At 37.0% G+C, this 24,086-nt stretch overlaps 1 protein-coding gene across 4 annotated transcripts in view; it reads left to right on the forward strand.

Annotated features, from left to right (window-relative positions):
* The window catches only part of LOC129739381 (phosphofurin acidic cluster sorting protein 2), a 105,032-nt gene extending 80,977 nt beyond the window's left edge, over positions 1 to 24,055 (forward strand). For 2 of the 4 annotated variants that reach the window (XM_055730802.1, XM_055730803.1), the window contains 9 exons: positions 2,170 to 2,926; positions 2,989 to 3,292; positions 16,153 to 16,320; positions 16,544 to 17,045; positions 17,105 to 17,579; positions 20,419 to 20,748; positions 20,815 to 20,905; positions 20,963 to 21,079; positions 21,138 to 24,055. In XM_055730802.1, coding sequence (XP_055586777.1) covers positions 2,170 to 2,926; positions 2,989 to 3,292; positions 16,153 to 16,320; positions 16,544 to 17,045; positions 17,105 to 17,579; positions 20,419 to 20,748; positions 20,815 to 20,905; positions 20,963 to 21,079; positions 21,138 to 21,268 — 2,875 coding nt within the window. In that variant the 3' untranslated portion in view covers positions 21,269 to 24,055. The remainder of the gene's footprint in view (positions 1 to 2,169; positions 2,927 to 2,988; positions 3,293 to 16,152; positions 16,321 to 16,543; positions 17,046 to 17,104; positions 17,580 to 20,418; positions 20,749 to 20,814; positions 20,906 to 20,962; positions 21,080 to 21,137) is intronic. The other 2 variants (XM_055730804.1, XM_055730805.1) reach the window with 2 other exon arrangements.
* Positions 24,056 to 24,086: the final 31 nt, after the last annotated feature.

Below are 24,086 nucleotides of genomic sequence, written 5' to 3' on the forward strand. Positions count from 1 at the left end.
GCTTCTTCTCCGCAAACAAACTCAAAATAATCGATTTGACTCTTCTTTTAACATAAAAACATAGATGCAAATGAATGCGAGCTTATAACTAAGGCTAAAAATAAGAAAATAGCAAAGGGTGTATAAACAGGTTAGACAAAATATTACGTGAGCTAGGTTCTATCTACGATAGCGCGTTGTTTTTTCATGAAAATTGATATTCCTCTATTCCAACATATAGGGGATGCTTCTGAAAATCGTTTGTCTTTCATAAAATGCAAAAATTTCAAGTGATTTTTAATTAGCGATTTAAAATAGGTTGTTTTGTTTTTTCAAACGCGTTTTTCTCGATTCGTCATATATGGAGATAGATGCTTTCCATGTGTTGGTACAGATATTACATCAGGGGCATATTTTTTTTATTTAAACCAATGCAATGTACTTAATTGGTGCTGCTGCTTCGCCGTTTTCAGAAGAATAATTTTCGAGACTTGTTGTCCTGAAACAAAATTAAAAAAATCGTCAAAATCAAGATTGTTTTTTTTTTCAACCAAGAGAACATTATAAATATTCAAAGACATCAAATGTCTTACGATACGTGATAAAATTGATTTGGAAACATTTTGGGGGATTTTGTTATCTCTCTTTGCTTTGGCCTACCGGGATCAAAGTATGCGCGCTGCAGCATATATGCCAATGCGGATGAATCTGAAACTGAATACAACTGTTAGTAGAACAAATCAACTAAAAGCAAGGTGTGTATATATAGGAGGTGTAACGATATGAGAAACTCCCGATTCAGCCATTTTGATTTGGCTATATTATGGAGTATGTGGAGTTTGTTTACCAACAAAGCCCTCAGCTCGAACAAATTTTCCGATGTTTACAAACAAACTCACTGAACCTCACCGCGCTCCCCTCGCCTACTTACTGACAATGTCAGAGAACCTTGTGATCTAATAACCTTGACTAAGAGCAAGTTCACTGGTGTTGGGAAAAAGTGGTAAAAATTTTGACATTTTGAAAATTTTACCATGCAAAAATGTTTTCAAGATTATTGGGCGTTGTTTCTATTTCAGCCGTGTGTGATATAAATATTGCTATTTTTGCATCACAGCATGCGAAACTACAACACGTGTTGTTAAAAAACTTGAAGGCCACAGATCTTGAAAATGTTTTTGCATGGCAAAATTTTCAAAATGTGCTAAAAGTGATAAAATTTCTACCACTTTTCCCAACACCAGTGAACTTGCTCTAGCACAAAAAATTAAACTTACATTTTCGCATACTATATGTATGTTCTCCGAAAAAAAACTACCACAATCTTTTTTCATTGTGACATTCTAAAACTAAATTTAAGAATCTTTAAGTTAACCCAAATGGAATAGCCAAATCCGCCATATGTAAGTTTGTATTAGCGATGAGCAGATGAGAAATCTTCGATTGCCAAAACAACTTCACAGCAACGCTGATTTGTTCGTATATATCGATGTTGATCAAGCAAAACGGAATGTTTGTTGAATTGAAAATTAGTGGCATGGAAGAGGCAACCATGCCATTTTTTATAACAACTAGTACTTTTTTTTATCAGTGATCATTCTAAAGAAACAGAAATCGATATTTTAATTATGATGCCAAATCTGGTGTTATCTCGCAAAAAATTTGTTTTGTCATAAATCAATATCAAAAATTATCAAAGGGGAATTGAAGTATTTTTTTTTAATTCTAATAATATTTATTTATTTCTTAATTGAATTCTGATGCCAATTGACTAAGGAATGCATGAAACGTTAAGATCTGGTGTTCATCATTCATTTTTAATTAAATATTAGTTTTTAATATTTCCATATTCAAATTATTTTGTATCAGGAAATTCTAATGTTTTTTTTTTTCAATCAACCATTTAACAAAAATTAATTATTTTTTTTCAGTCTACGTGGACATCCGACTAGGGGGATAGGGGTTTGCAATATGTTCACACTTGTCCACAGAGACTAGGGAGGGGTAAAAAATTACTTTTCTGTCCACGTGGTATCCGAACGGCCTTTTGCTGTAACCTGTCTAATGAAGATTGTAACTTTAGACTTTAGACCATTAATTGCATATCTCTTTTAGCTTTAACTTTAAAATGTGAATAGGTATTTTCAAAGGCTTTTTTCTAAATTTCTCCCTTTTTTCGCACATTTACAGGTTATGCTCCTTAACGATAACGCGTCTCTGTCTGCCCCTGCCTCTACCGTCTGATCTCACCTCACTTTCACTGGCAGTCAAAATGCAAAGCTCCAAACGTATTCTCCGTTCACACGAGATACCAATCCCCCACTCGGCGTTGAGCTCGACATTTGGCAGCAGCAGTGGACTGATGATGCCACCGATGCTGGAAACAGAACTCGATCTTCACTTCAGCCTGCAATATCCGCATTTCATTAAACGTGACGGCAACCGTCTACTGATTTTGCTGCAGCGGCGAAAGAAGTATAAAACCCGTACTATATTAGGTTATAAAACGTTGGCTGAAGGCGTCATTCGCATGGACGCTGTTCTTCAAAAGTCGATGGACATGACAGTTGAACTGAATGGAACATGGAAGGCCGGACGCCAAGCTCTGACCATCGCTACTCTTCGTGCCACACAAGTTTCTTCCATTCCCGTCGATCAGGACAATAAAAACAACAACAGTCTTTTGGTGACAGATCGGGTAAACGAGTATTCAGACGAGGACGAAGAACAAGAATTTAGCTCCGGCGATGATAACGATGATGGGTTGTCAGGATATGCGGCCAAGAGGAATTACGCCGGTAAGAGAGATCCGTACAAAAAATTTGACCGGGGTGATAACGATGGTGAAGGAGACGAAGGAAATTTGCTGCCCTCGAACCAAGTGGATAGTGATAGTGATTTCGAAAATTTAGGAAAAGACAAAGGATCTCGTGCAAAAATGAGTCGTGTAAGTTTGATAAAATTAGCAAATTTAAACTTGTCATAACACTATAATTTCATCACTTGCAGCAACGAAATTTCAAGCAACGCATAATTTCCTTGCTAAAAAGGTTTAAAGTTCCTGACGAACTGGAGGGGGATGTTCCAGAACGTGGTCCTACCCTGCGCGGTAAACGAGATTTGGACGCACTCTTCCAGGAGCTAGAGTCGCTTTCATGCGGCGAAGGCGATGATTCAGGCCAAGACATGGATAGTCTGTCGATCGGATCTACTCCAAAACCCTCGCTCAGGCCATTTTTCGAAGAAACCAAACCATCACTTCATCATCAACAGTCGGCAGTACAATTGAGTTCACTGCAAAAAAGTACCCGAGGTAAGTAGAAAGATATTGTTTTCAGATATTAAGCTTAAAAATGTCGTACTGTTTGAATAATTCGAAATGAGACTTTTTCCAATCTAATAACTGAATTTGAGTCGGATTGTTTGACTAGATAGATTTATTTTTCCGTTGCCGTGTGGAAATAATTTTGTGTGTGTCTATTCCAACATTGTTTGGATTTATTACCTTCAAATACGTAATGTTATAGCATGTTCGGGCTGTTAGCTTTTATTCATATTTTGTTGATATTTTAAAATAGCTGACACCACGCCACCAAGACCAGTACAATGTTATGGCTTAAAAAAAAGTTTCGATTTAAGTCATCATGTTATCGTGGAAAACCTAATTCATCACAATGAAGGGGGTTATTTAGCAAACAGTAACATCCAAAAATCCTCCAAGTAGAGTTTTGAGCGTTTGGGAAGCTTTTGGGAACAGGCATATAAGGCCGGACCAAATTTCATATCCTTCTTTTGTCACTCGGAGATGGAACATCGTGAGGAGGGAGGGGGGGTGGTGGGTGGGGGATTTTTATAATAAAAATAATGCGAAAAACACATAAATTGGGATAAATTGCAGGAAGGCTTGTATGCAACAAAATTGCATATTATACATTGCACAAAACCTATAAATCGAGTAATTTTGTATTGAAAAATTCAATAAAATCAAGACTAAAAGAGGTAAAATATGACTCCCATCTTTCACAATTTGTATTTTGGTGTTGTAATCTTTCGGATATTTGATTTTTTTTTCCAAATTTTTATAAAATGCTTCAAACTTTATTTATTCTCCTCTTCAGGAATTTGGGAAATTTCGACGGGGGGAGGGGGGCAGACAAAAGAAGAATTTGATATTTTTTCCAGCCTAATTAAAAAGGAATTAGCTCCTCATTTTAACCTTTACTAATTATGGGCCCAAATTTGGTTATGATAAGAAGGTTCTTGCAAGGCATGACGGATAAACATTTAATGTTTTACAAAAATTCTCGAAAAATGTGCCTACATCTGTCACATAAGAGCAGACCTATCACAAGTGCATTTTTATTGGAATTGGAATACGGCTCTTGAATAAATGTTTGTATGTATGTATGTATGGTTCCCCCATCGGTAGCAAGGTCCAGCCTATGTCTGTGTGGCTTGGCCTTCGAATTGCTTCTCAGGCTTCCACGGCCGATGGTTCGTCGAGAGAAGGCATCCAACCTTCAGAGACCTACTTCGCTTGCAATATTCTCTTCAGATTATCCCCAGATGCATTCCCTTTGAAATATTTAGTACATTTATTTATTTATACAATGAAACATATCTTACCTGTTGGCAACTTATGGAATTCGAACCCAAAAGTTTTCTTTCCGATACCGGGAATCGAACCCAGTACGGAGGGTTACCAGAATTGAGCCAGCCTATCCACTAGATCACATCAGCGCTGTATACGGCTCTTGAATAAATTTATAAAAAATTTAAATAATTTTGAATCCTTTGAAGAAAAGAAATACGGTATTAGTTGTGTTTTCAATGGTATCAATCAACTCCTGTTTACGCGATTATCTGCTTGCTACATTGTGTTCCCACTACGAAATTATCGTGTTTACCGAAATTTTGTTGAACGACCGAACCCTCACTAGTCAGGTATTCAACTCTGACTACTTAGCGTTTCGTTGTGACCGTAGTCCCCGCAATAGCTCGAAATCTTCTGGTGTGGTGTTTTGTAGCCGTCAAATACTGCTTCCCCGCCGTTCCCATCGACGATGAATCATCGAACGACCTGGAAACTGTGTGGGTCCGTGTTGATCTCGGATTCCATAAACTAGGTACATACCTTCCAATCGTTGCAGAGTTACTCCATTCGCGGAAACCTTTTCCCGTGGCCTTCCAAAAGTTTGCTTTCTCACCTGCCCTGACGACGACATTCTGCTTATCGGTGACTTCAACCTGGCGGAATTAAAATTGTGTCCTTCACAAGGTCGTTTCGTCGAATGCAATTCTCAATTCTCTCAGCACAGAAATTCTCCGCCAGATAAATAGTGTTGAGAATGAAAGTGGTTGAATGCTCGATCTGTGTTTGCCCCTGAGATAAACCGTGATCGAAACGGCTCCTGCGCCATTGGTAAAGTTTGTCCCACACCACCCTCCTTTGTTGCTTTCGATCGTTGTACCTGGTGTCGTTGATCCCTACCAGAGACCTCCATCCTACTATTTCGATTTTAAGAATGCTGACTCCATTGCTATTTCACAAACGCTTGACGCAATCGATTGGGAATCTGACCTCTGACCCGAACGCTGCCACTGAGAAGGTTTCCTTCATCGTCAACTGTATCATTGATCGCCATGTGCTAAAACGCCTAGATGCTTTGAAACCTCGAACTCCCTAAGTCACGAAAGATTTACGACAAATGAAAACGCTAAAGAACAAAGCCTTTCGCGATTATCTGAGGAACAAATCTGTGTACGCTTAAACTCCGCCTACAAGAAAGCTAGTAGGTACGCTCTGCTACTGTAGCTGTCTTACCGAATACAACGAAGTTTCAGAGCCAGCAGGTTGAGAGGACAGCTTAACAATGCATGTGTAGCTTTCAAGCGGATTGAGAGGATAGCTTGAAACTGCAAGAAGCGAGTTAAGAGGACCACTCAACAATGCATGTGTGCTTTTCAAGCGGGTTGATAGTACAGTTTGAAATTCCAAAAAGCGGGTTGAGAGGACTGCTTCAACAAATGCTGAATAAATATCCAAAATGTGGGTCAGAGTACTAATTGATGAGGAAGTAAACTCAAGCGGGTTGAAGTCAGCTTGAAGAAATAAAAATAATAATTCATCTTAGAATTGATTTGTGTGGACAATTTGGAGTAAAATAAAAAAAAATGTTAACCGAGTCTAGAGGACACCTTGAAGTGGATGGAAACTCAAAAGGAGTTGAAAATACATTTTCAATCAAGGTAAAAAAAACTATTCGGTAGTGAATTTTGATAGGGCGAATGCGCCAAATGTAAACAAATGGAGTTATCAGCTGAGTGATAAAGTACGTTCGGAGATCTACATTTTGAGCATACAACGTTAACTGAAGGATATTTAGTTTTCGAGAAATAAAGAAAACCAAATAAAATTTTTGCTGGGAGCTTATGGAGTAGACTGGCCCATAACAAAAAAAATCCTTATATTCCATGCGGCACCCCCTAGGTTGGTGCATTTAGGTGAAAAAATGAGTTTCTGAAAGTTTCAGGTCATTTGGAAGAAGCACGAGCTGGCGCAAAGGAATTGAAATTTGTATGGGGATTTTCGACAAAATGTATTAAAAATCGAAATACTTTTACTCTTTGTGTTCTAAAATATGTTTCTTGTATGCTAGAAAGCTCAGAATTTCAGGAATTGTAGTTCAAGTAATGACAAACAAGTTTGTAGAAGATTGTGACGCGATACGAGTCGACTGTGATGAGTTATCCGCAATTGAATGTGTGTTTTTTTTCGCATTTCATTGAGCGGAGTGAACGGACTATTAGTACAAAGTTGATCGCATTGTCACACAATGAGAATTACAGATATAAAGTTTGTGCCTTTGGCAAAGTTGTAGCTAATTTTATTACAAATATCTTTGCAAAAAGTTGAAAGAAAGGTTTAAAGAACTATAAACTGCTGCATTGTACGGCGACGCGACCAAGTTAGTGCGATTATTAGCCCATCACGATATATCAACGAAATGCGAAAAAAATCACACATTCAATTGCGGATAACTCATCATAGTCATCTCGTATCGGGTCACAATCTTCTACAAACTTGTTTGTCATTGTTTGAACAACAATTCCTGAAATTCTGAGCTTTCTAGCATACTGGAAATATATTTTAGAACATAAAGAGTGAAAGTATGTCAATTTTTCATACATTTTGCCAAAAATCTCCATACAAATTTCAAGTCCTTTGCGCCAGCTCGTGCTTCTTCCAAATGACCTGAAACTTTCAGGAAGTCATTTTTTCACCTAAAAGCACCAATCTAGGGGGTGCCGCGTTGAAAAAAATGTTATAAAAATCATCCCATACAAATTTGGGCCAGTCTATTATGGAGCTGTCAAAGTTTGAACGCGTTTTTCTCGAAACAGTGGTGTTGGCGCATTCGCCGTATTCAAAATTCGATACAAGTTAGTGGTGTTATAGAGTAGCATTCTCTGGCCAAAACATTAAAACGAAGGAGAAGATTAAAACATTAAAACGAAGAAGAAAATTCGATACCGTATTGATAATATTGAGATGATTGTTTGGATTTTCAACTGATATGGATTGAGAGAACGGCCTGAAAAGTCATAGGCAAGTTGAGAGGGCAGCCTATGCGATTTGATAAGAGTTGAGAGGACAGCTTGAAAATTCGCAGGCAATTCGAGAAGACATCCTGAGCGTATTGACAAGAATAATAAATCGGATTGAGAGGAAAGCTAGAGATAAGAAGGAACAGTTAAGCGAGTCCAGAGGAAAGCATGCAAAAATTGTATTTAGCTCTTCAAGTGCGTTGGCAGAATAGTTTGCAATAGTGGAGAAGCATAGCGAGTTTAAAGTTTAAAAACAACCATACGAGCTTTAAATGTATTTAGAGTATACGTATCACAAGATTGTTATAAAACTACTGATTGAAATTACAATTGAGTTCAAGGTGAGTTGAAAAGGCGGCCTGAATGTGTTGAAATGACAGCGTGTCGAGAGAACAGTTAAACAGTTTTTTTTTTAATTTCTAGTGAATTGAGAAATTTACTTGAAATCTAAAAGCGTAATAGCAATTCATAACTAAGCAGATTAAGAGGAAAGCTTTGGATAGAATTATTCCCAATGCAGTTGAAAGTTTTGGCGCTAAGATTGGCAACCTTACCAACCAGCGATGGTAAAAAATGTCAGATCAATTCAACAGACACCTTGACAAACCCCTTCTTTTGTTTGGTTCCTACACTTAGAAGATGTTTGATAGATTTCTGGTCAACATGAAATGTCGCCATGTGAATGTTGCCGGGGCTGATGTTGACGAAAACTACGGTTTGGGGATTCAGCAGATATATGTTTTTTCAAGTCCAGGAACAGCTTGAACAAATTATTTTAAATTTGAAGTGTGTTGGGAGGAGAGCTATACGATTTGGATGATACGAGTTAAAAGCGAGTTAAGAAAACAATTACAACTTGGTGTCGAGAGATCAACGTTGGCATTTCATACAAATTATAACCAAGCAGGTTGAAGAGACAGGAAATTGAGAGGACAGCTTGAAAATTAATGAATGAGAGGATAGCTGGAGCACTGATCCGAATTCAAGTCAAGTGAATTGTCAGAATAGCTTGGGATAAGAATAAATCATACGATAAATCAAAAATGCTACTTGAAGTTGTATAATGATTTTACTCGCTATTTGAAGTAAGGGATTGAACCACGAGAACGATTCGAGAAAACACTTTAAGAATTTTAGATTTCGAGTCAACGAGTTAGTCAAGCGAGAAGTCAACAAAAACAATCAAGCAAAATATAAACAATCGCCAGGCGACATGGCTTAAGACCATTGTAGCCCGATTTGGTTTTTCTTATAGCGTTTTCGTTTGAGCAGAGGCAACCTAGTTCTCCACGAGGTTTGCCCCTCAGAATGGGGGTACGCTTAATAGCGACACGTTATCCAAAACATACGGGTAAATTGTCCGTTCAGAAATGCTCTTCCATAAGGATGGAACAAATTTCAAATCCTTCTTTTATCACTCGGAGTTGGAACAACGCGAGGGGGGGGGGGGGGGACAATAATAAATAATGCGAAAAACAAATAAATGAGAATAAATTGCACGGAAGCTTGTATGCAACAAAAATTGCATACTATATCGTTGCATAAAACCAATAAATAAAGTAAATTTTTATCAGATAATTCAATCAAATCAAGAAAACAAAAGGTGGAATAACTCCCATCTTCTTACATTTGTTTTTGGTCTTGTAATCTTTCAGATATTGGAATTTTTTATCGAAATTTTCATAAATTACTTCAAACTTTATTTATTTCCCGCTTCGGTTTGAAGGGGGGTGGCAAAAGAAGAAATTGATATTTATTCCAGCCTTATTGGAATCACTCCAACTCAGCGTGCGACTATTAGGAGTGTGAAACCGATATCTCGAGCTCTTTGTCCCTCTTCGTTAGAACCAGTGGTTTTCAAAGTGGTCCCTACCGCCCCCTTGCCTTGGGGGCGTTATGAGCTTCCAAGGGGGCTATGAGTTCAATTTTGAAATTTGGGGGGCGTTGGAAGGGCTCAGGGGGGCAGTTAGGTCTTGATTCACATTTTCACAGATCACGAAACAACGTAGATTTAAAATAATAACGAGTAAGTTCGATGCAAAACAATAAAATTACGTTAAAGAACTACATAAACATCAGGTTCAAGATTAAAATATTTAGAATTTCATTGAGTTGCACGCAAATTTTTGTTTCAGTATCTCAGTAAATTTTTTTTTTCTAAAAATGTATCTAAAAGATTTTTTTTTTTATTTTCACAGATTTTGTATACGCTCTACATATTGAACTCGTTTTGTAAGAATATTTTAATTTATACTAAAAAAGATTATTTAAGATGGCAACGGCAATGCATTGTTCAATAAAAAAAACTGCTAAACAGAAAACACCAAACATTTTAGTTGTTATGTTTGGTCTTTTTCCATATATGTATTTAAAAAAATGAATATTTCTTTTGAACAAAATAGTATGTAAATAAAACTCTTAAAATCTGAAAAATCACGAAGTATAGTTTAAAATATAAAGATTCGTTTAATATCTTATTAAATCTCATTTGGCTCTGAGGGCCTCATATAAATTTCAATGAATTTTGAGTTATATTTTACAACAACACAAAGCCCTTTATAAGTAAAGTGCCTTAATAAAACAACTTGTAAATTTAAAAAAAAAAACACCAAGCCGAAAGCTAATGGTTTTAAACGATCCAGATTATCAGGTGGGCGGCTAGTGAAAAAAGATTGAAAACCACTGGTCAGAACAATTACAGGCCATTCCGATATATTTACTTTGTTGAGCTGCGCGCTAAAATTTTCACAAAATGTTTTATAAGCTGAATTGGCGATCTATTGCCTTTATTCAGAAACCAAATTTATCCACCTGTTCTTCATTCATTGTTGAATAAAGATTAATTTAAAAATAAATCAATAAATTTATTGGCGATTAAAACTTATCATGAAACAAAATTTTATCTGATGTTTTAACCTAGCTTAAAATTTAATAATTCGAAATTTCAGTTTATTTTATTAGTATAGATTTGCAAGTCTTAGATGAGTCATTAAATATGTCTTCATTGGTAATCGCAAACCATGATTCCTCAATTAATTCGTGGTGATCGGTGTAACTCAAAACGTTTTTCAGAAGAGGGTCCCGTCAAAATAAATCGTTTAAAACTAAAACACATTATATTTACTAGCGGTTAATATTTAATTTGTGAAGGCGTGCAGATCACAAGTATTTATCAATAATCATGCCTGACTAGAATAAAAATTTAGACTTCTTGCTAAATAATGTATCAGAGATTGTGGACAGGAATTAAGATGAACAAAAATTGCTATATGCTATTCTATTGGTAATGTGATATGTGGCAAAAGATAATTTATTTGTTTTAGTTCGTACTTTCAGTTTCCATTCTTGCATTTCCAAAAGTACCAGTTAATTGGAATTTAAATCTACAAAAACCGTAGTTGGGTGAGTTGGAGTGAACTATTACTGCGATCAATAAACTGAATTGTGCTAGTAATCAATTTATAGTTAATTAATATTAAAAATAAAGTTAGTTAATATTAATATTAAAGATATAGTTAAATAAAGTTAGTTAAACCTTTGTAAAAACGCTCATTTCCGGTAGTTTGATATTTTATTATTCAATAAATATGATTGCTCGGAAAGTTATTTAATTAAGTGTATGACGCTAGATACAGTATCGTCCAAAAAAAAAATCGGACACTGCAGCGAACATCCTTCCAACTTGGACACGCTTTCATTTCTACCTCATTCATTCATTTTTTTTTTTTCCTGGGATTTTCATCCTGTAGGATGATTCATCCCTACTCATTCATTCATTTCACACCAGCTAGCTTAGCAAAGTTCGAGCATCGTAGATGGACTAAAGAGCAGGCTTTGGACTCATTTGAGAGCAAACACTTATGGATAGGGTTGCCAACATTTTTTTTTTCAAAAATCAGGGAACTGATGAAATGAAAATCAGACTACGTCAAAGTAACGGAAGTTTCGCTCACAGTGATGACTTTTTTTTTGTCGTCGCTCTATATTTTCACTTTTTAACTCCAACAACGGTACATAATCTACTTCATTACTACCCATTTTTATCACATTCGAAAACATCAGGCAAATTTAGGCATAATTTAAAAAAAAATCAGGAAATTCAATGGCTTATCAGTTTGTCTGGCTTAGCCTCGAAAAATCAGGCAAATCAGGCACATTGCCATCTCTTCTTACGGAGCTTAAATCTGCTCACACTCGGCGGCAAAAAGGAATAAGAAAGGAGTGACCATCTGCCTCAAAGATGTAATCCTCCTAGGAAGCTCTTTTTACCTCTCCTCACTCTGCTCTGAAAAGAGAAATAAGCACACTTAAAGGGAGTCTGAATTTGGCGGTCTCGTTTGGAAATTATTTAATACGAATAGTTTGAAGATATTGGCTGTCGTTCTCAGCGTACATCATTATAATTCTGATATTTCATTAGATATTCAGAAGTGGAGAAAATTGTCTGATTTACTACGGAAATTGCACCCTTTTAGAAAAATTACTAGCCCGGGGGTCTAAATGGGTGCAATCAGCGCAGTTCGATCAGTTAGAGACAGGAACGGCGCTTATGAAAGTGGTTTTTTTTATAGAAATAATTTTAAAGCAAGCAACTGAACTTGCGTTCGAAATTCATGAACACATTTCGAGAAGCAAACACTGAACCGAATTGGGAGATTAAATTTATAGGGTCATTTTGATAAATCTTATTACTCACAGTCAAATTCTTGCTACTAAATTATCCTTTTAAAAATATAGAAAAATCCAATAAATTGTATCTGCCTCACTCACTTGGTGAAATGCAACGAACAATCTAATAATTATTAAACTAAATTGGGCTATAAAATCTTATCATTCAGTCTGTGATAGAAGCTAACAATAAATCCATTACGAAATACAGAAAAATCCAATGAATTTTAGAAGCTCGTTATACCTAGGAAAACATATATAAAATTCCTATACATTTCATCACTCTGAAGTTAGAACACATGTTGGCGTGCCTGAGTCGTGATCCGTATCAATCTCTGTTAATTTGTTTTGGAAACATAAACCCAGAAGAACGATTGTTTGTGTTTTGAGCCAGTAGTAATTTTTCGCCGGGGGATTTTACCAGCTGAGTGGCAGCAAAGATAACTTAAATTTCATCGCTGTGATATAAGCAAACATTTATGAACGTAAGTTAGAAAAGTGGAATGGCTGAACTACTTGGTGTTAATATTTGAATATCTATTCTAACAGGTTAGACACGGGTCTTAAAATGAGAGACAGCAGCGGAGGAAAACAGATCCGCGCACGGTTCCATTTTTCGCCATGCATAGGTAATTCATTTTTTAAAACATAATCCGTTTGAAACTTGCGGATTTTTTTTCAGGAAACATCAGTCCACCAGAACAATGGCATCCAATCCGCTGAATCTGGATTTATGTACCAGCCAGGATCGACATGCATCAGGCATGTCGTGTTTGAAGTGTTTGAAGTGCTGTGCGTAACTTTTTTAATATCTTGATTTGTTATAATAAAAGTTTTAATCAAATCATTTTGGTTACATTTGTTTATTTGGATAAATAATATGAGAAATAGAAATTAAATTAAAGGCATAATTGATTTCAAAGATGGAACCATTCATTACACTAGTTTAAATAATAAATCGTAATAATTTTGCTCTCTATAACATTCATTGAAAATTCTTATAAAATAAATCATTTGTCTTGTGATAAAAAGTATTGGATTTTTCTTTAGTGCGAAAACACTAAAATTCCCAATAAATCTTATAGCCGGATTTTGTTCAGTGCAGCTTTGCGTATTGATTTGATATAAAGTATTTAATGAGGAAATAAATCGAATTATGAACGCTTGAAAAGTCTTTACCGATATATGTTAGTTGCCTTACGTAACACGAATGGTAATGGAAAATCTAAGGGAATGAAATATTCCTAATGGCATTCGGATGTTGGTTCTTTTTACGTATACTCCTTTTTCAGCTTTTAGCATATCATTGTTTACATAAAGAATGCGATTCGATTTTCGCAAAAGTCTTAAGTCTGGTCCACACTCGGCAACTTGAACTGCGATTTCGATTGCTGAGACTTGTTTATGTTTACATTCTGAACTAGACAAAAAGATGCATGTCTCAAGTCTTCTTCTTCTTCTTCTTCTGGATTCAGCAGATGGGCTGCTGATGTTTGATGGACCGGTATCTATGACCATATGTCCATGTGCTTCGTTTCAAGTCAATAGACAGTCTTTCGATGTTTTCTCATGTGTTGATCCAATAATATTCCTTTAAAGGTCTACAGGCTGGCCGATATGGTAGTGGCGACGAACTTGGTGTCCACTCCTCACAGCCATTTTGTTGTGTTACATATCAAATGTGGATTTTAGCAGTTTTTATAAAACTAACTACTTCTTTCAGTTGATCTTTGTTTTTTTGTTTTTAGCAAATCAATTATCCTTCCATATTTTCCGTCAAACGTAAAATTACTTCGTACATGATCGAATCGGGCATGTCTCAAGTCTCCCGGCAAGTATGGGAGACTTTCGGCTACCAAAATGTAAACAATAACAAGTCTCATCAACCGAAATCTCACCTCAAGCTGCCGAGTTTGGACTAGGCTTTAAGGCTTGTCAACACAGGCTAGTCGTTCGAGACAGTCTCAATGTCTCCCATTTTATTCGGGAGACACTGAGACCGTCTCAGGTTTGCAGCAACAACAGACAACAAAGCTCGTCTCATAATGAAAACGCAGTTAAAGTTGCCTAATGGGGACAAGGCTTTAAAATTCGTGCAATTGACAATAAGAAGTAAGAAGCTCAAAATCTGTGAACATAACACCGATTTTTCGAAAGATCTTTTTTTAGCTTCCGAAGCTGTTCGCAAAATATCTTTTCAAATCTATTCCAGAGATATATAAAGCTTACTGGAAAATGTTCTGGCTAGAACTTTGCTGAAAACGGCACAGCGGTAGGAGTAACGAGAAAATAGTTAGAACGCCCCAAACAGAGCATTCTTTTTTTATTCCATACAATTCTCGTAAACTTGTATTTTTCTTCTGAAAATCTGAAAAAATCAACAAATATAGTTCGAAATGTGAAGAATCGTTTGGCATCATTAAATCAAAATCGATCATTTTTGCACTTATATAGGGTGTCCCATTATGTCTAAGCACATTTTAAATCGAATGTATACTGTACCTAAATTACACAATTTAAGAGCAACTTTTTTCACTCTTTCACAAATTTTTCCAATACAATATGAAAGTTTCATATGTTTTCTCAAATACGATTTCGTATGGGCCTAAAAAGTTTCAATCGGACAATTTGGCTACAAATTCATCTCATTCGGTACGATTTGACTTTGTTGGTTTGGTACCAAGCCATAGTGTCATTTGAGTAGTGAATTGATGTCAAATCCGGCCAAAACAGTACCGGGTGATCAAATATATTCGGCGCCGAATACCGCTCAAAAACCGTTAAGTCGAATATTCGGCTCACCGAATAGTTGAGCTAACTATTCGGCCGAATAGATTTTCTACAACAAAGCCGATCCATGACATCCTTAGGTCAAAAAAGAATCTCATTTATTGGTCCAACTAAGTACAACGCCTTGCCTAATGAAATAAAAACCATTAACAACCGTTCCACGTCCAAAATCAAAGTGATACAGCTATTAAAAGAAAAATGGAATCGTTAAAAACAGTCGATTGGTTACCAGTTTTCTTTATTTCTAATTACATTTTGTGAATTTCGTAGCAATTTAATTTCTTTTTGTGTGTTCTTCTTTTTTTTTAATTATAATTACTTTTGAAATGATTTTATCGGCTATATCGGTGAAATTTATATTCTTTGCGAAAGAATATTTAAGAAATGAAAGATTATAGACGCTACAAAAAAAAAAAGAAAAAAAACGACAAGTCGTCTGATGTCCTTTCAATTATTGGTTACATTTTGGAAATAAGAGAGACCCCGATTTGAAAAAAGACCTTGTAATAAATCATCTGTTAATATCTGGTTGAAAATAATCAACTCAAAAACATGAGGGGAATAAGATGGAATAAAAAGAAGGAAAATGAAACAATAGCTTTCGTATTTTTATTAAAAACTCGACAGAATATTCGACCAATATTTGTTTGGCCGAATAGTTGAAAAGGTCAATATTCGGTATTCGGCAATTCGCCGAATACCACTATTCGGTACATCTCTACTAAAAATGATACAATTTAAAGTCAAAACTCTGGCGATATACAATTAAATAACTGTTTCATAAAAACACTTATGACACAAATCGTAAGTGAATAGATATAAGAAACTGGAAAATACATTTTCTAAAACAACTGTGATGTAAACCTACAAATCAGCACGCATTGACAAAACTTTTGAGCAGTTCTACCTTATAAAATACGGATTAATAAGCTTCGTTGAACCAGCATAATTGCGCTTAATCGAATACGAGTAACATACATTGTTTAGTCATCAGTAAATTTATTGTTCCTATGTACATCATATTATATTTATCTTAAGCTTCATCAATAATGTTGCATGGCTTGTTCTTGTTTGTTTTTCGTTTCATTTCCTTTTTTGTTTTTACAGATTATATGCCAGAAAAGAAAACCATTTTAGAGAAGCGTGACTCAATCGCCGAAAAGAAAAGCAATTCCGTTACGATTGCGAATAGTCTTAACAATAGTATGAACAACAACAATATCAGTAATAACAATCATACAACCAATTATAATAACAGTATCAATAATAGTCAAGGTTTGTAGCTTCATTTTTTATATTTCCATACATAAATTTCACTTCCTAATCTTTATCTGTCGATTTACTTCCAAAATCTGTCTTGTGTGTGACTATTCTTTTCACGTTTTCACATTTCCTCGATGTTAGTGTTATTGATTTCCGAATTTCCACGCAATCTTTACCCTTTCATAGCAAATCAAAGTCTTTAAAATATTGAATGATTTTTTTCTGTACCCTACAGATCGATCAGGAGATTGGAAAAACGATAGTTCCGGCAACGAGGGTGGTGCTGGCAACACAGACCCTGAAGCCCTTTCCTCAGATCCGCAGAATGCCGGCAGCCCTCCGAAGGAGAAAGAATCTGCAGCAGTTGAGAAAAAGAATAGACTTTTCCGCACAAGCAGCAGCACCCCAAACAGTGCCAAAAAGCAAAAGCAATCACTCAGTTTTTCCTCCACAAGTGAACAACAGAAACCATCTCCTCTGGAGACCTGTCTCTCACCTACAAACGTGGAACCACGTAAATCATTGCTTGAGCAGCTTTCTAGGACTTTCACTATGGAAGAATCCCAGCTACCGGATGTACTAACAATCGTCGGACCCCCGGAAACTATGGGTGGTTTGTCGACTACACCTCGACTCATGTCACTCATATCATCGTTCTTCAGACCGACCTTCTCTCCCAATAATACGGCAGAAGTAAAGGCAATAACACAAGCACTTATGAATAAGATTCAGAAATAGTAAGCTATAAAATCTATGTTAATGTTATCTTATATGCGAAATTTCCAATTCCTTTTAGCTGTAACTCAACCGCCAAACCACCGGCAACGGTTAAAGTTGTGTTGATCGGAGGAGATTGGTTGCAGGGCGCTGTATTACGACATTACGTGGAGTTGCTAGGAATAAGACCCCCCGATTGGGTTAACCATATCAGATTTTATATAGTACCCCTAGGTAAATTAATTTTAGGAATAATAATCTCACTGTTATGTATTAATTTCTTTTGCATCATAGGATCTTGCGGCGTGGCCCGTTACCTTAGTTTGATAGATTCAACCTACTCCAGTATGTTTGGAACGGAAAACTGGCAACAGATTTGCGACAGAGCAGCGAATCTCGAGAGCGCACAATCAAAAATAGAGTCTACCGAGATAGTCAACCGAATACAGCGATATCTACACTCCAGTGGACCCTGTACGCAGGTCCCAATCGCCGAAGCTATGGTCAACTACAGAGATGAAGATTCATGCCAAATTTTCGTACCCTTTATCAGTGTGAGTATGAAGAGTTATTGCACACAGTTCTTATAGGTTTTGAAAAATCTCCCGAATATAATGAGAGGCCGGCAATTCGTTGCAACTTAACCCTCTACTCATACTACATGCTAGCCAATATACGGTTCAAAGCTTTTCATGATTTTAAGTTTGAATCATTATTGTAAAACATTTCAAATGATTTTAATGCAGCATAAATTCAATTCAGTTTTTGATCGGGTACCCACTCGAGCATAATATATCAGCACCAACATGAGAAAAGGGTATAAAAGACAAAGTAAACAAACCCCGTTTTCAGTGGATTCAAATAGCCCAATATAAGCTCTACTTAACACAAAAACCGTTTTTAGTTTTTCAGTTTTCGTAAGATTTATAATGCAGTTTGAGCAAAGGATCTAAAAAATTTAGAGCCATAAAATGACATTATCCTCACACAGATTGTTTTATGCACCCTTTACTTCACAACAAAGCAAACGGTCTAGATCCAAAACATTAAAAGGGGACGAATGCGGAAAGCTACTCACTCACTCCTATCGCGAGAATCATAAGCCTTTGGCAAAAATAGTGGAAATTATATCTCCATCTCGCTCACACATATGAGACATACAGTACAAAGCAAAGGGTGTATAAAACATTTAGACGAATTTCATATTCCAGCTAGGGTCTATAAACAATTGCGAGCTATTTTTTCATGATAACACCTTCGTATCGATAAAAACATATTCAGAATGATCCTACGCACCGTTTTGACCATAAAGACTTTCAAAATTCCTCGTGAACTTTAATTAGCGATTTAAAAACAATTGCAAAATTTTCAAACACGTTTTTCTCGAAACGTCATAAATGAACATAGACCCTTTTCAGGTGTTGGTGCTGATATCAATAATTTATCAGGAAAGCTATTTCGGAAATTCTCACGACGTTCTGTAGAAGATAACACCAACGAACTTGGTTTATACGGGAGTTAGCTAATTAACCCATAATTTAGGTAGGTCTACTGACCAGGACAACGTCGTTTATCCTCTACTACAAAAATTGTCGGAATCAGCCAAATTCGCACTCCTGCAGCTCTACAACCGGATATGGACATCCGAAGAATTCCCATCGTCATGGCGCAAAGGCGTCGACACGACAAAGAAGATCACATTCTGAATGCCTTAAAACAATGCGATGTTAAAGGCCCGTTGCTTAATATTCTGTGCAGTTATCTTGAGAACAAAACCTTCCGAGTATCTGCTAACGTATCGCTGTCCAGCCCTCGAATTGCGGCAAATAGAGTTCCCCAAGGATTGACGTTATCCGTTACGTTATTCATAGTTGCCATACAACCACTTTTAAAGTCATCCCCGGGAACGTTGAAGTCCTTCGTCTTGCTAAGGGAGAAAACAGGACAATGATTCGCCAACAGCCGATAGCAGCTGTCAATGCTGTCATCAAATGCACAAGAACTGTAGGCTTCACGATTTCGATTCACAACTCCAAGTTAAGTATGTGAAATAAAACACCGAAAGCGAGGCAGACCCATCAAACTAAATAAAGAGCCCATACCCCAAGTGAGAAAATGAAAATCTTGATGGTGCTCCTGCAATCAAAAATACAGTTTCGTCAACACTTTTCAACAGTCAAGCAAAGTTAGGATGTAAGCTCAAAAGAAGTTACCGCAAAACATTTTTCCAGGTTCGCAATGCATTGGTGACATCCAAACTAATGTATGGAGTTGGAATCACTAGCTGCAGCATGAATCTCATGGACGAGATGCTTTCACCCATTTATAACGAAGTTGTCAGGTTTTCATCTGATGCTTTCCGTTTAAGCCCTATTGAATCTCTATTAGCAGAGTCTGGCTGTCTACCGTTTTGGTGTTATTGACTCAAAGATTAGCTCAAATAGGAATACGAATTTTTGAGAATGATATGGATCGATGATCATCTATTATGGAGAGATCCAGGCCTAACTTTCAAATAACCATCAACGCAGCTTTTCCCAACAATTCCTGTTCAGTCACAAGGCTTACAGATCGCTCATGATTTTATGCTCCTCCGAAAATTGTAAACACGTTAAGAAGCGGCATAAAAGCAGGCATTAGTCGCACAATCATGCTTTAGAAATTCCATGAATTCATTGCAAACAAGTATTCAGAACACGTACAGCTCTATATACAGATGGTTCAGAGAACGCGAACGAAAACGGAGCAGGAATCTACATATTATCAAGGAAAACTGCCCGCCGAATGTAGTATTTTCTCAGCAGAAGCGCACGCAGGAATTTTCGTTTTCTGATTCTAACCAATTCTGCCAGCTGTTTGGATGCACTCTTCAAAGGTAATTCACGACATCCATGGATTCAACCTCTAGAGAATCAAACACGCGGTCGTCATATTACTTTTACGTGGGTACCAGGACACATGAGCAAATATGGCACGCAACCAACCATACTTGATACACACTCCAGAGTTCCAGCTCAAGACGCTATAGGGTATGTAAAAAAAATGGAACCTGGATGACATGGGAATACCTATGGCACTCAAATGAATCCTTCGTAGGACAAAATAAATACACGACAAACAAGTACAAAGCCTGGAAGTACTTCTCAGACCAGAGTGTCCTTGCGAGACTTCATATAGGGCACACCAGGCTCACTCAATCACACTTGTTCGATTAAAGTCAAACTTGACATCATTTTTTAATGATTTCATAATTTATGAGGGTTAAATAGCTAAAGAGTAAATATGTAATAGGTTAAAGAGTAAATAGATTTCGTGTTTAAATAAAATACAAATTATTAACATGAAAAGTCTGCATAGCTTTAAATAACGAAAGTTTTTTTTCTTTTACTACAGGATGTGAGAATAGGATGTCTAGAAGGTCCCCAACTTTCTTTAGATTTGGATGAAACTGCCGGTCTTGGATCACAGCAAAGTGCGGATCGCATATTATCTAGTTCACCGCCACAAAGTGGACGAGCTTCGCCCCCAGCTCCTCTTACACCAGCGCCGGTTCAGCAACAATCTAGCAGTAGTAGCGCGAACACGCTTCACGAATCTGTAGAACTACAAGTCGATTACTGGCCTATTGCTCGGCCAATTATGGACATTAAAGATAAATCGCTCGGTAAGGGGCAAGATCCAACGGGTAAAAACAGTATTAAAAGTACCTTTAGGCACTTACAGGTGAGCTGTCATTCAATTGACTCAATTGACCTTGTATAAGAATGAATCATATTGGTTATCCAACAGGTTTGGCGATTGCCCCTTTCACCCAACAATGGGGAGTACACAAACGGACTAACACTTAGCTACGCCACAAAGGAAAAGAAACAAAAAAGCGGTATGACGGATATTCTTATCAATACATTCATGTATATTTAACATCACTTTTTTGTAGTCATGCGTCTCGGCAAAAAGAAAGAAAAGGATCGTGAAGCAGAAAAAGAACAGTGCGTAGAAGGAGTAGCTCGATTGATATGTTCTCCAAAACAGTCACATCCAGTTCCATTGCGAGGTAATTCGACCTGATCGTAGAAATAAATCCTATATAATCATTGTTCATAACTTTTCAGTATATATCGATGGAACTGAATGGACCGGTGTTAAGTTCTTCCAACTTTCGTCTCAGTGGCAGACACATATCAAAAATTTCCCCATTGCCCTAGTCGGAGCTCCTCTAGCTTCGGCGGAAATGCTAACCTAGTCAGTTGTTCCAATGTCCACTACCTCAGCGGTTTTGGTGGGCAACAGATTGACGCTATTATCGTCGTCCCCGTCATCACCATCAGCTTCTTCAACAGCAACCGTCGTCGTCATTCCATCACAAACAACGTCCCAGGGATCACTTCCGGCATCTTCGACTCATTATCATCAGAAACAGTATACGATGACGGGAAAGTCCTCCGCTGGTGGAGGAAACAATGGTAAAATGCGTTGCTTATCTACTTCGTTTACTGTGGCCGGTGGTTCAGGTTCGAGTTCATCCGCAGCCGCTGCAGGTAATACCAGTCGGGCAGCGGCCGCCGCTGTGGCTGTCCGCGTTTCGCTCGGCAATAGTACATCTCGAATTTTACGACCTCGTAGTTGGGCTGCCGCCAGTCGATCACGATGCGATTAATAGATTTAATTGGTTATCCCCGTCGATTCCTAGTGAAAAGGAATTTTACCCCACACCCGTACATACACATGAATAATTACAACCATGTAACCTATGCTACACTGGATGTTTTGTAATGCTACTACAAGTAAAGCTTTCTGTCTAGTGAAAAAAAATAACGCGCACAGGTCAATCCTATCCGCTGGCTAAGCCAAATGAAATGTATTGATTTGTTTTCTATAATTGTTTGTCTATTCCGTATTCTGGAAATTCAGCACTAAAGGTTTTTCTTTAGAAAAGTTATTTGCAATGCTGAATAAATAAGCAGTCTTACGAACACTTATTTTTTATTTTTGTTCATCTGTTTTATTACCCATCTGTATTTCCATGTAATGTGTTCTTATTTTTCACATTCATATAAAATGTTTTATACATATGTAGTTTTTCAGTTCATGAGTATGTATTTTAAGTTTAATGATTCCGCGTCAATCTGGCGCATAGGACCGTAGTAAAACACCTCTACTATTGACGGGCTATCCGGAGCAAGCGTCTTCACTTGGTCTCAGTCAAGGTTCTCGTCGACAGGTCGGACTCCCGCAGCTAGGTTTTGCCGCCACGAGCGTCTGGGTCGATGTCCTTCTGGATTCCATTCAATCGCCTCTCCACATATCTCGTTTTCATCTCTTCGCAGCGTGTGCCCAATTCATCTCCACTTACGTTCTCGAAGCTTGATTTCTAGCGCCCTTTGATGACTGCGGCGATGTAGTTCCACGTTTGAGATGATAAGTACACAAATAAGTACTTGCAGTTTTCACGTTGTTACTGCTCACGTAGATGTTGAGGAAACTCTCAAATGGGGGCTTTTCTGATCCGGGTTTTAATGTTTGGTACCTGGTACTTTATCTGGCTACCAAGATACTGGAAGCTCACTCACGCTTTCTCATTTTCTCAACTAATAGCTAACAGAATCCGCAACTCGAAGCGCCAAATGTAAGTCGCATTAATGGCGTCAAATCGGCAGGACTCGGAAGAGTGGCTCAAAATGCTCAGTCCAACGTTTGAGCTGATCTGTTCTGTCCCACAACAACTGACCTGCTCGGTCTTTCAACGGCATTCTTCCACTAGTCCTTACGCCACTAAGGCGGCGAGAAATGTCATAAAATAATCGGATATCTCCATTGGCGACGGCTCTTTCTCCCTCTTCGGCCAGAGGGTTTATCCAGGCTCTCTTGTCTCGTCAACTGCCTTTTCCAGCATCGTAAGCGGGCGGCTGAAGTGACTGCTTACATGCCTGCTCAATTCCGACTTTCGCCTTTCTCCGATCATCGACCATCATCCAGGTTTAATCCGATCTTCATTCACTTCTTCTTCTTCTTCAAACTTAAGCGACAGTACGTATGGACACATTTTTTTTGCTTTGCTCCACGAACCGATTTTTGCAAGTTTCTGAAAAGTATTTTTTTTCTTTTCAGTTAAGCTTATAAAGTGAATTTAAGAAACCTAATCAGTGCTCATCTCGCTTGTAATTTTTTACGTAACGTTTTCAGTTAGTCGTACCGAATTTCACGGCCGGCATAGTTTGTACATCATGAGATTTATTTCAATTCTGAAGAGACATAATATCAATATAAAAATAAAAATAAATCTAGTCGTAATTCGCAGTTATTTTTAAAACTTTTATTTTACAGTAATCCTCAAAATGATATAAAGTAATAAAATATGTACCAATTCTACAGTTCTGCTTAGTAATTAAACAATCTTGTTGTGGTTTTTGCATCTAGAGATTCAATTTCACTAGCACAATTTCTAATTAAATATTTTTTGTTCGCATATAAAAGACCACAATTGACGTTACGATTAACTAACGATTACTGTTTATTCATTTGCCATTATTGTTCTGGTGTACAATTATATTAGATTACAATTTGTAACTTTGGCCATAAGATAGTTCAATTATCTATTATTAAATTATTGATAAATTATTAGCTACATACGCCTAACAACACACAATACTATTAAGTAGATCTATTTTTGAAAAAAAAAACTTAGAACAGTGGAAATGGATATGCAGTAATCGTTGATTTTCCAAACGTTCCTATTATTTTTCATTTGAAAACTCCATTATGACGGAAGTCTTACTTGAGATTGCTTTACTGCTTAGTTGTCAAAATTTCGAACCTTGTGTGTAATTGTTGCAACAACTGTCTACAAAGTTTACTTTAGATTGTGATAGAAACAATAGAATGAAATACAGATATGTATGGAAAGTCAATGTTGAGAATTACGGCCACGAACTGCTGTACTTTCGTTTTGTGGAAGCTAGTCTCTCATATTTTATAGACATGTAAGTGAATGTAGCATTAAAATGAAAGTGAAACGAAAAAAAAAAATAAACTGAAATCAATATGACTGATAGTGTTTTGAA

This window comes from Uranotaenia lowii, chromosome 1 (genome assembly GCF_029784155.1).
Source record: "Uranotaenia lowii strain MFRU-FL chromosome 1, ASM2978415v1, whole genome shotgun sequence".
Classification (NCBI taxonomy): domain Eukaryota; kingdom Metazoa; phylum Arthropoda; class Insecta; order Diptera; family Culicidae; genus Uranotaenia; species Uranotaenia lowii.